Genomic DNA, 12,437 nt, shown 5'->3' with positions numbered 1-12,437 from the left:
AAGCAGGCTTCCTGTCGAGCAGGGAGCCCGATGTGGGACTCGATCCCAGGACCCCGGGATCATGACCTGAGCTGAAGGCAGATGCTTAACGACTGAGCCACCCAGGCGCCCTCAAAGATCGATTTAACCTTTAACCAGGTAAGCTAACTTGACCTTCAGTGCTAGCAGATTTGCTCTCTTCTGTTTTATGGTATTAATTATCTATTTCCATTTGAACCATCGTATTTTACTTGTGTCTTTCACTGTAAATCACCTCAAGACCTTATTAAAAGTTAAAGAGCTGGTCTTCTCAGGTGGAGCCCAGACCCAGGTGTCCAGCAGCACTGGGGGGTGTCGGCCCCAACATCCAGCCCGGTGCTGGGCTCAGCTTGGGGTCTGCAGGAGACGGGGCTAGCAGGGAAGTGTGAGCCAGGTGTTGTCATCTTCAATGAAGCAGGAATTCCCAGGGAGGACCTGTACGGATGTGGGGATTGGGAAGGGGAAGCAGAGTAGGTCTGGAGGACAATCAGGAGGTATCATGGTGTCCTGGGAAGCCCATTGCCTTGGCAGTCCCGTCCCAGCTGTGGGTTTTGGGCAAGCCACTTTAACTCCCTGGGCTTCAGTTTCCTCATTTGTGAAATGTGGGTAATAACAGCTCCGTTGCAAACTTGCTGTGAGGAGTCAATGAAATAACCCGTGAAGCTCCTGGTATGCAGAACATGGGCTGTTTACTAGAATTGCAGCTAGGAGATATCGTTGGCAGGGGGAGGGGGGTGAAGCCAGTAGTTTGAATGCGTGAAGGCCAACTAGAGGGGCTTTGGAATGTTTCAGAAATGAAAACAATTAAGACCACATCCCCCAGACCCCACTTGAACTGGGGGATGAGAAGGTGACCGTCTCCCAGGAGAGTACAGAAGAAGCCATGTCAGCAGGAGATGAAGTTTAAAGGGAAACTGGCTGAGATGTCCAGGGCTTTCCTGGGTGGAGCGCAAACTCGGGCAAGAAGGTGGAGAAAGGGGGGGGGGCACTGGGAAGGAGGAGGAGCTCTCTCGCACAAGGGACAGGACAGGAATAGGGGTTCCCTGCCCCCAACGCCATCCCTGAGCCCAGTCCTCCCTCTTAACACTCTCCCGGATGGGGGGACGCTCCACAGCTGGGTGTCACTGTTCAAGCGCCCCCAGGGTCAGACCTTCCCCTCCATCACTCCCTTGATCCAGTCCAGGTAGTTGAGCACTTTGGTGTAGAAGCCATAGCCCTTGCCACAGCCCACGCCCCAGGAGACTATGCCCGTGGCCACCCAGTGATGGGCGCGCTCATCCCATACCACATAGACGCCCCCGCTGTCCCCCTGGCAGACATTCTGCTGCCTCATCTTATCCCCAGCACAGAACATGTTGGCAGAAAACACCTCAGACCTCTGCTTCTCTTGGAGCCAGGCCTGGCAGGCTGCGCGCGGGGCCACGGGCAGCCCGGAGTATTTCAGCTGGGTGGTTAACCAGCCCCTGTCCACGCCGAAGCCACTGACGTAGCCCCACAAGCCGCTGCGGTAGAGGGCCTGGCGCTCGGGCAGACAGACAGGCAGCAGGCTGGGGCCCAGCCGCACGCTGCGCTGCAGCTCCAGGAGCGCGATGTCCCCGTCGAAGTTGTGGGACTCGTGCTGGCGGTAGTCCGGGTGCACCACCACGCGGCGCACAGGGTGGCTCCCCAGCCGCAACATCTCGTCTACGCTTGTGTGGCCCAGGAACACCTCCACGCTCCGGTTCTTCCCGAGAAAGATGCCGTCCTTGGGATAGATGGTGTGGGCGGCCGTGAGGATCCACCTGTCGCCCAGCAGGGCCCCGCCCCCGCGGCCGTAGATATTGGTGAAAGCTTGCCAGGGGAAGTTGCCCAACTTGGCTCTGGAGGAACCCAGGGCCTCCTGGTTCTGGGCGATGGGGGTGACCGGCCGGCCACAGACTGGGAGAGAAGAGAGACAGAGAGACGTACAGGGGACATCAGCAGCTGCATCAAGATGCATTTGTTAAAGACCTGCTTCCGTGAAGCGCTCTCTCTCCTGCGCCTCCTCAGACGATTTCTTTTTAAATAAGAATCACTCTTATTTTACCTTAATAATAGGATTTTAAAAAATTAATTCCAGTGTCATTAACACGCAGCGTTATATTAGTTTCAGGTATGCAATATAGTGATCCGACAGCTCTACAGGGTACTCGGTGCTCATCACAGTAAGTGTGCTCTTGGTCCCCTTCCCCTGTTTCCCCCATCCCTCAGACATCTTAAGGCCACTTCTTCAGACTCTTGGTGGGGCCATCCTGAGCAAACTCATGCAGCAAGCAGTTTGTCCTCAGTGCCTGTTGCCTGTTTTCTGTGTCCTTCCTCATCGTTGACATCTTCCACCATCACCTGCCCTCCAACCCACTGCCCAAACACTGCATCAGCCTGGCCTGAGAGCTTTCTGAGGGTCAGGAGCGAGATCTGAGAAATGTATTCAGATTGGGTTAGAAAGGCAATGCTTTGACTAAAAAAAGGATTTCAAAAACAGTGAACTTGAACCCTCATATCTTGCTGGTGGGAATGTAAAAGGATGCAGCCCCAGCGGAAAACAGCCTGGCAAGTCCTCAAAAAGTGACACCTACAGGTGTGATGTGATCTAGCAATTCCACTACTAGGGATATGCCCAAAAGAACAGAAAACATATGTTCACACAGAAACTCGTACACGAATGCTCATAGTAGCATTTATCCCTAAAAGGCAAAAAGTGAAAACAACCCAAATGTCCTTTAATTGATGAATGGATGAACAAAAGGTGGTATATCCATGGAAAGGAATGGAATCCTAACACCTGCTACAACATGGATGAACCTTGAAAACAAGCTAAATGAAAGAAGCCAGACACAAAGGCCACATGCTGCATGATTCCCTTTATAGAAAATGTCAGAAGAGGCAAATCCATAGAGACAGAAAGTAGATTAGTGGTTGCCAGTGGGTGGTGGAGGGGAGAGTCTGAGGTGCTGGGTTTCTTTTTGGGGTGATGGGAATGTTCTGGAGTTAGTGGTAATGGTGGCATGACCTTGTGAATATACTAAAAATCACTACATGGTATACTTTAAAATGGTTAAGATGGTGGATTTTATGTTACATAAATTTTATCTTAATAAAAAGTATTAACATGGCAGACTTCCTGCCACTGTGGCATGTAGGTAGGGAGATGTTTTGGGGACAGAGAACCTGTCTGTGTATCCTTAAAGCAGACCATCCCAAGAGAGGGGTTTCTCTTCTTTCCACTCTTCTGACCCTCTTCGCCTTTACTGTCCCCTCTGATGAACTTCCTTTATGCTTTTACTTTCTCAGTTATCTCTTGATCCTGAATAAGGGACAAGATTCTTGCTTCTCCTTTTCTGGGCCTTCTTGGTTCCCCTCTTCTTCTGCACCTTCTGCCTTTATCTCTCCCTGTCGACCCTAAGGCTTTCCTTTAACCCCCTATGTCCTGCTCCCGCGGGCCACATATACAGCTGAGGTTTCTTCGGGAAGTGGCCATAGGGTCGGCACTGGGAGGTCCCTACTCACCCGGGATGCAGTGAGGAAGCTCCTCCCTGTCTTGTGTCTCCTTCCAGGGGCCCTGGGGTGTGCAGGTGAGTGTCCCTGGGGAGTGAAATGAGGGGAGGCAGAGAAACAGATTCACAGTTGGGAGGTGGGGGTGCTAGGTGCCCAGAGCGCCTCTTGCTGGGAGTGAGGCAAATAGGAGCTGGTTCCCCAGCAGGCGGGGACGCACCTGCTGGCGCGGCCTGATAATAGGGCTCCTGGCAGCGCTTCTGGGTCTTGGAGGGGCTGTCTCCACGTGTTCTGGCCTCAGAGGCTTCCCTGGTCTGGCTGACGGGCTGACTGCGGTTCACACCTGTAGGAAACCAGTGGTCAGGAGGACCCCGAACTGGCAGCCCTGGGACTGATTCCGGCCCAGGGCCATATTTAGTGTGATTTGCACAGTCTTTTATTTAGAACATCTGAACTGTTTTTCACTGATAAGATCATCCATGATAAAAATGATTAAAAAATGGAAAGTAACGGTGATAAATAGGCTGTAGGGGATACAGGCATCGTCATACAGGGCTAGTCAGTGCATGTTAGCAAAACCTCTTTGGAGGGAAATTCAGCAATGCTGAAACTTAAATTGCAAATGCCTTTTCACCTACCATTTCTATTTCTTTTTTTTTTTTTTAAAGATTTTATTTATTTATTTGACAGAGAGAGAGACAGCGAGAGCAGGAACACAAGCAGGGGGAGTGGGAGAGGGAGAAGCAGGCCTCCCGCCGAGCAGGGAGCCCGATGTGGGGCTCGATCCCAGGGTCCTGGGATCAAGCCCTGAGTAGGGCTCCCTGCTCAGCGGGGAATTTGCTTCTCCCTCTCTCCCTGCTCGTGCTCTCTCTCTCTCTTGCTCCCTCTCGTTCTCTCTCAAATTAATAAATAATCTTTAAAAAAAGACATATTATTGAGTGAAAAATGCTAGATTTAAGACATTGTGAATATTAGGCACCCCCCCCCACCCCGCCGCACAACAATTATATTTGAATGGCACCTAGAGCGTCTTTGGAAGCATACCCAGGAAATGGACAACAGGGTTGTTTCCGGACAGGGTAGCCAGGGACTAAGGGCCAGAGATGAGAGGAAGACTTACTTCTTATACTATTACCATATTATATATATATATATTTTAAAATTATCATGTGCATGCATTATCTTTCAAAAAAACCTGAGTTATGATTTGAAAATCTAGAATTTCACTTAAAAATCTGGACTCTTGGCTTCTTTTGAAAGAGGAGATGATCTGCAAGCATTCAGCCTATAAATCTGCATGGAAACAACTGCTGGAGCTGAGCCACGCCTGCCCCTTTAATTGGGCTGCTCAGCAGCAGGGGCATAGCTGGGGCGGGGGGGGGGGGGTGGGGGGGGGGGTCGCTCAAGCTTCCACTTGTCCCTTTGGGAGATCAGGGGCCATGGCTCGGGGTAGAGGCTGCACCGCCAGGAGGGACACTCACCCACAGCTTGGTAGAGGGCCAGGAAGCCCTTGTGGAGGCCAGTGGTCCTGTCCTGAGAGGAGGCAGGGGCTCGGAAAGTCAGCCGCAGTCGGTTCCCCGGGGACACAAACTCCCTCTGATCAGGGGGGCTGCCCAGCGGGGAGCCCTGCTGCCCACAGAACCGACTTGGATCCATCCCACTGGCTGTGATCTGAAAGGGGAGGGTGGGCAGGCAGGTGTGGGGTGAATCTGCACCACAGGGTCACATCCTCTAGAAGGTCTGCACACCTCTGGGGCTCAGAAGCTGTTCCTCGGGGAGCTTTCCTCAAGTAGCGTCCTGTCCCATTACTGACCCCCAGGTTTCTTTTACCCATGACCAGATACCTAATGTATTTCTTTAGCCTACCGTGAGTATCTCATAAAGCCCACCATAGTTACCTACTTTCAAGAAGCTCCTTAGGAACCCCAGGGTTTCTCCAAATAGTCCGCTGGATCATAAATTCTAAGAAGGCAGGAACCACATCTGTTTTGCTCACCCTGACTCCCTGATGCTCCAAATGGTATCTATGGCACCACAGCCTTGAATTGACAAATAGGCAGACCTACATCCTTCCCGTCCCACCTCCTCCACCCCCACGACCTTCCACTTGTCCGAATAACTTCCAGTGGCCAACATCTGTGAAGCAGTAAGACTCTTTGCAAAGACTGAGCCCCTTGGGTTCCTAGCCTTTCCTGTTCTCCTTCCTTTGGAATGTTTCTCCTCTTACTCCAGAAACTGTAAGTGAAGTCCCCCACAAGGTGCAAAATCTACGGACACAAAATGTACACAGTGCGTGTACCCTGGGTATTGATGCTTTAGTATGTTCTTGAAGCAGGTTGTCTCTGCTTCTGTTCCTTCTGCCTGCCTCACCTCTGCTCAAATCCTTTAATGTGGGTTCCCCAACCCAAGGAAGGGCATCTTGGAAGGAGTTCCCCTGGCCCATGCTTTATGCCTAATCTCTTCTCTGGGCACACAGCTCACTGGTCAGCTCATTTGATTTCTGACCTTCATATTGACCCACATACCCTGGGTTCTTGCTAGCTCTTTGTTCTCTTGTTCTCCCCAAATCGCAAATTTCTTTAAGCCTCCCTTTAGCCCATCTCTCCATGATCACAGTGACTGGGGGTAAGTTGGCATAAAGAAAAGTTTTCAGTCACCTGGAATGTCTTGCTCGGGCATGTCCCAATACTTTTCCTTCCTTAGGACATCAACACATTTAATGTCCCCATTTAAGAGACTTACCTCTTGGGGAAGAAGCATTTTACCCTAGGAAACTGTCCTTTACTGCTACACTTGGTTGTTAAGTGCTCCAGTTTTCTTCTTACCCTTCCTCATGAGTTGTTGGCTAAATAAAATAACTTAGGAGTCTAACTAGCAAAGTAGAATGAACACCCGACTGAGAGTCCTCAGACCTATGTTAAATTCCAGACTCTGCCCCACCTCCTTGTGTGACATGGGGGGTTTCTTAACCCCCGTTCTTGGTTTCTTCCTATAAAATGGTCCATGAGGCCTCTTCTAGCCAGGACAACATCACGCCCTATGGCAGTTCTCCAGAGTCTACACGTGGAACAGTGGTGAGGATGACACTAAACACCTGCTCATCCCAAATTCATTCTGTTGTGTGTTCTACAGAAGCTTGGATTTCATCCATCCATCCATCCATCCATCCATCCATCCATCCATCCATTCCTTCAACAGGTACTGATTATGTTCTATGTGTGAGACACTGTGCTAGGTGCTGGGGGTACAGATATGAAGAACAGACAGTTCTGCTACCAAAGAGCTCACAGGCCAGCTGAGCATACTGACGAGTAAAAATGGAACTAGACTCCAGGGTCTTAAGTTCTGCATTTGCGGTGTCCGTGTGATTTGCTCTGGAAGCAGACAGGAGGGAAGGATCCTCTTCCTGAGCTTGAACTCCCTCCATGACAGGGAAGAGTCAGGCCAAGATGGAAACTGCCCGTGGCTGAGAAGAGCAGGGCTCAAGGTAGGTGCTCAACAGACATAGGCTGAATTAAATACAGTCCCGACTTCCAGTAAAATCTGAAGCAGTAAACACATGCACTTATCTCCTTTCCCACCTCAAATCCCACCAATGTCACAGCAAAGGGATAAAATGGTGTACGTGATCAAGGCAAAAAAGCGAGAGGACGTGACAGCAGAGGAGGGATGTCAACATTTTGGAAGATGGGTTGGAGATGGACAAATGTCAACGAGTCTTCAAAGGTGGAAGACAACATAAAGCAAGCAGGTTCTCACCACAGAACCCAGGAAAGTTTCAGAAATTGGGGTAACGGGGCACCCCTGAGGATGAGGATGGAGGAAGGGCTGACGGAAAGCCATCGTGGGGAGACCTCAGAACTCTAGGTCCCTTTGCCCATGCTGTGCATCCGGGCAACCCCCTCTGGCTCACCCTGGCAGAAGACCTGAGCGTGAGCCAGACACCCTTGACTTGGGATCCCCTGGCACACTCGACAGAGGAGGTGAAGACCAGTGCGCAAAACAGAGGGCTTAGGTGAAAGTCTACATATCAAACAGTGCAATTCCCTCCTCTGCTTGTTTACCAGAATGTTGGCCACCCTGAACAGGAGACCCAAGGATTCCGATCTGAGCTCGGCTGTCCCTAAAGAAAATACTTCCGCAAGCTAATATTTGGGAGGTTCCCCAACAGCACAAATAGGTCACCTTGTTGATAACTCTATTGTCAAACCTGTCACTTCACAAATTTTAGATATCCACACGGAGCATCCAGTGCCATCTGGGTATTTCACTCTTAAATATGAATGGACAGCCAAGGATTCTCAGACATTGTAGGAAAGTTTCTAACATGATAAGCAGAGACCAAAACAAATGAACAATAAAAGGGAACCTGGATGAAGTAGAGATAATACAGGAACAGAAGAAACATTTAAAAATAATCCCTGTAGAGGAAAGGATATTGCCTCTACGAAACAAGAACAATATTCTATACAAAGGTACGTTTAGAAGATAAGAACGAGCTTTTAGACATGAAAAAATACATTAGCAGAAAAAAATTAATAAAAAGTTCATATTTAAGGGGCGCCTGGGTGGCTCAGTCCACTCAGTCCAGCGGCTGCCTTTGGCTCAGGTCATGATCCTGGGGTCCTGGGATCGAGCCCCGCAATGCTTCTCCCTCTCCCTCTGCCCCTCCCCCTGTTTGTGCTCTCTCTCAAATAAATAAAATCTTTAAAAAAAGTTGGTATCTAAAATGAAGAAATCTCCCAGAAAGTGGAACAAAAAGAGATGGAAAACAGAGCAGAATGGATTAACAAAACTGGAGAATCAGTCCAGAATTTACAACAGCTAAATTTATTTTCTCTTTCTGAAGAAAGAGAAAATAAAGAAGCAGACATCTGGAACTTATATAAAACATAATACAAGAGCAGTGGGTGGGGAAATGCATGAAGTAGGTGATGGGGATTAAGGAGATCACATGTCGTGACAAGCACCAGGAGATGTATGGAAGTGTTGAATCACTATATTGTACACCTGAAACTAATATGACACTGTCTGTTAGCGAACGGGAATTTAAATAAAAACTTAAAAAAATGAATACGTGAGGAGAAGAAAAGTACAGCATGAGGAATATAATCAATAATATTATAATAACATTGTATGGTGACAGATGGTGACTACATTCACTGGGGTAAGCACTGAGCAATGTACAGAATTGTGTTTTCAATATGTTGCACAATTGAAACTAAGATAACATTTTATGTCAACTGTACTTCAGTAAAATAAAATAAAATAAACATAAAAATAAACATACATAGGCTCAGAAGCCTAAAAAAAAAAAAAATAAAAGAGCATTCTCAGAATTGAAGGACTGGATTTAAAATGTCTCTAGATTAGGGGCGCCCGGGTGGCTCAGTCGGTTAAGTGTCTGCTTTCAGCTCAGGTCATGATCCCAGGGTGCCGGGATCGAGTCCTGGGATCGAGTCCATGTGGGTCTCCCAGCTCAGCAGGGAGTCTGCTTCTCTCTTTGAAACTCCCCCGCTCGTGCTTTCTTGCTCTCTCTAATAAGTAAATAAAATCTTAAAAGGAGAGTCTCTAGATTAAAAACCCCTGTATAATGAGTACAAAAAGACTCACATTAAGGCACATCAGAATGAAAACTTAGAATACTGGCAATAAGGAAAATGTTCCAAAAGTCCTAGAGCAAAAAAACTAAGGACCAGGAATCATCCTTATACCAGGCTTAACAACACTAGAACAAGCAGACCGTAACATCAAAATTCTGAGAGAAAATGGCTTGTAACCCAGACTGCGTCCCAAATCCACTATCCATCAACCGTGAGGGTGGACTAAGACATCCCGGGATATGTGAGATCCTTTACAGCTTATTCCCTCATATCCTTTCTGGAGGAGAATGTGCTCCTCCAAAATGAGGGACTAAACCAAGAAAGAGAATGGTATTGGGTTCAGTTCCCGCACATAACAGGTACAGGAAATGCCCAGAAGGAGGGAGAAAGGAACTTCCAGAACGCTTGAGGCTCTAGAGAGCAAGGAACTCTGAGGAGATGAAGCATCACGAGATCTTCAGGTGGGATATCAACACAAAGCAAGACCAAGAGATTAAGATTTGTAGTTGATTATGTCGAGAAGAGATTTACTCTCCTGGCTAAGAGTTTGGGGAGCTTAGTTATAGACAGAGCTAAGCATACTAGAATCAAAACAAAAACAAACAGAAAACCCAAAAAACTCCATGAGATTACTGACTCCCGGGAGACCCAAAAGCCAGAGAAGCAAGGACATATAATTATTGTACACCATGTGCTCAGAAGGGAGTATTTTAAAGTCATGATAATGTAAATAACTGAAAATGCTAATAATGGTAGCTTGGGAGGATGGGGTGGGGAAATGTAGTGAAGGTCTAAGAGAAGTAAAGCGAGTCCTCATCTTCTATGGTTGGAAATTAAGTGATCATGTGCACAAAAGTAACACAATAAGCATGCTATTTATACACATGGAAGTAAATGCCAGATGGAGCAGCTACATGCATCGCAGGCGCTGCTGCTGGGAGAGGCCCTGGGGCTGGGAAGAAGGCTGGAGACTGCTGTTTTCATTATAAGCCTTGTATACTCATTTTTTATAAGAACTCTGTGCATGGATTATTTTGATACGAAGGAAATTTAACCCAAAAGATAATGTAAAGTGCTATTTTTAAAGTGTCCTTATCCTGCAGCTCGAACAGTCACCTAAGTTTTTGTTACTATTTAGGCCCAGCTTCCTGATCAGACGGAGCCTGCACTCCACAGATACTTGGTGGATCTTTACTGATGGATGTGTGAGTCCTTGCTATTTGACGCCAGGGTTTTGCAGTATGTGTGTGTCCCTCGGTACGACTTCCAAAGCAGGGCCTGCCCTGCCACCTTCTCTCTCGCTCTGTGGGACCCAGATGGTAGCAGGGACAAGGGCAGGCCTGAGGGCAGAAGGCAGCACCCTGGGGCAGACCCTGACCTCCCAGCTAAGCCGCCTGTGCCCCTGACTTGGGCTCTTCATCCATCCTTTGCCATTCAGGGCACAGCCACGTCCCCCTGCCTCTGGGCTCCAGGCCAGGAGGCTCCCTCCCCAGAGTCCCTTCAGGACCCCCACTGCAGCTCACTGTGACAGAGTCCTGCTCACAGTCCTGGGACGGCTCCAGGTCGAAGTCCTGGAAGACAAGCCTCACGGCAAAGCCCTCTGGAGCCTCGATGTCAGTGGGGTTCTCTTGGCCTTTGAGATATGGCTCCGGATACCCAGGGGATGTCAGTTGCTGGGGTAGCTGCTGGGCCAAGAGCACGGAGCCCTGCGTGGGGCAAGCCTGGAGGACTCCCCAGAGGAGTAGCCACCACCTGTGAGTGGATGAGAGCAAGATATGGCCACACACATATGGCCCGAGGCCTGTGGAAGTATGAGGAGCAGGGGCAGGCGAAGCTGAGAGATCGAGATGCCCCGCAAAGGCGTTAGCCCTTGAGGCCTGGGCACCTGCGGGCTCCTCCCTTACTGCCCCTCCTCACCCTGATTCCTTCAGCCTCCTAGCCAGCCGGAGCTTGGACTGGGAGTTTTCCACCATTGCTTGTGTCCCAGGACAGTCTCAATCAAAGGAGGGGGCTGCTTTCTGCTTCGGCAGGTCCCAATCCCACCCTGGGATCTGGAGGAGCAATGGTGGTAGGAGGGAGGGACATTTAAATATGTTAGCTCTCCTGGCTCGGACCACGGAGTCTGACCAACTCCAGGGAAGGCTGCTAGAGGCTACAGGCAACTTTCCAGTTCTCCCCGCAGTAACTGGTTCTGTGTGTGTGTGTGTGTGCGCGCATGTGTGTGCGTGTGTGTGCACGTCCCTGGGTCCCACCTTCCCCTCTCCCCGCCATTGTCCTCTCGTCCGGGCCTTTCCGGTGGGCACACTCACATCTTGCCTGGGCAGCTTGTGGAGTGGGGGCTTCTCCAGTGGTTATTTCCCCACTCTGAGACCAGGCATCTGGAACTGGACATCTGGGACCAGCGGGAGGACGTGCCCCACGCCAGGGAACAGGAGGTGGGGCGGGGAAGGCCCTGCGGGGGAGGAGGGAGAAGTTACTGGAAATGAGTTAAGTAATTCTCCACAGTTCCCTTTTTCTAGTTCCCTGGGTTGAGCGCCACCTACTGTCTGATTCAGGAATAGTTTGCCCACCACTGTAGAGGAAAAACACCTCCCAAATTCCATTTGCCCTCAGAAAATATCAGGGGGCTGGGAAGGCACTGACTCTTGACCCTTTTGTACTGTTTACAACCAATTTTTAACTCGTGCTTGTATCACACAGTAGGGTGGTCCCTTTAATGGGCCATACCCCTCCCTCCCTGACCTTTCCACTCATTTATGTTAAAAGACTGCCTCTTGTAGAGATTGAAGTTTGTGACCCATGAACTTGAGCTGCTCCTTGCTCCTCTCTCATCAAGCATGGATGGGGTCACTCGCTTAGGTGGTCTTTTGAATCCTGCCCACAGCCCCTGGAAGCTGCTTGTCCAGCAGGGTCAGGCCCAGACTCAAACTTCTTTAGACAGATACCAGAGGCCATGGCAGGGGGCAGAGGCCGCCCTCCCTGTCCCCCCAGGAGAGACACTCACCCATGGCTTGGTAAGGGGCGGGAAGCCCTTGTGGAGGCCAGTGGTTCTGTCCTCAAAGGAGGCAGGTGTGTGGAAAGTCAGCAACAGCCCGCTCCCTGAGGACCCGAACTCCCTTTGACCAGGGAGGGCTGCCCAGTGGGGACACCAGCTCCGAGCAGCCCCCCTGGCTGTGATCTGAAAGGGGAGGGGATGGGGGGAAGCAGGCAGATGTGCGGCACATCTGCAGCATTCGTTGGCACAGGGTCATGTCCTGTTGTGGACTCCAGCCCCAGCTAGAAGCTTTGCACACCTCTGGGGCTCAG

General features: G+C 49.8%; 1 protein-coding gene across 2 annotated transcripts; it reads right to left on the bottom strand.

The window, feature by feature from the left end:
* Window positions 1–82: 82 nt before the first annotated feature.
* C1RL (complement C1r subcomponent like) lies at window positions 83–11,560 on the bottom strand. Of its 2 annotated transcripts, XM_021690789.1 has the most exons (6): window positions 11,441–11,560; window positions 10,655–10,883; window positions 5,010–5,199; window positions 3,749–3,871; window positions 3,544–3,618; window positions 83–1,935 (listed from the first exon to the last, which is right to left on the bottom strand). In XM_021690789.1, exons 1-6 carry the CDS (start codon window positions 11,521–11,523, stop codon window positions 1,163–1,165), a joined length of 1,473 nt encoding a protein of 490 aa, XP_021546464.1. In that variant the 5' UTR covers window positions 11,524–11,560; the 3' UTR covers window positions 83–1,162. The 2 variants fall into 2 exon arrangements, with proteins under 2 accessions (XP_021546464.1, XP_044770873.1); XM_044914938.1 differs by lacking the exon at window positions 3,749–3,871.
* Window positions 11,561–12,437: the final 877 nt, after the last annotated feature.

Source organism: Neomonachus schauinslandi, chromosome 5, assembly GCF_002201575.2.
Source record: "Neomonachus schauinslandi chromosome 5, ASM220157v2, whole genome shotgun sequence".
Lineage (NCBI taxonomy): Eukaryota > Metazoa > Chordata > Mammalia > Carnivora > Phocidae > Neomonachus > Neomonachus schauinslandi.
The sequence above is the reverse complement of the archived record's forward strand: the minus strand, read 5'-3'. Positions and strand labels throughout refer to the sequence as shown.

What these genes read in the sequence shown, in the direction of transcription:
- C1RL (XM_021690789.1), bottom strand. Translation starts at nt 11,523, where the DNA reads ATGTCCAGTTCCAGATGCCTGGTCTCAGAGTGGGGAAATAACCACTGG. An exon ending in GTGAGCAGGACTCTGTCACA is followed by an intron (nt 5,200 to 10,654) that starts GTGAGCTGCAGT and finishes CTCCCCTTTCAG; the next exon opens with ATCACAGCCAGTGGGATGGA. An exon ending in GGCCCTCTACCAAGCTGTGG is followed by an intron (nt 3,872 to 5,009) that starts GTGAGTGTCCCT and finishes GGTTTCCTACAG; the next exon opens with GTGTGAACCGCAGTCAGCCC.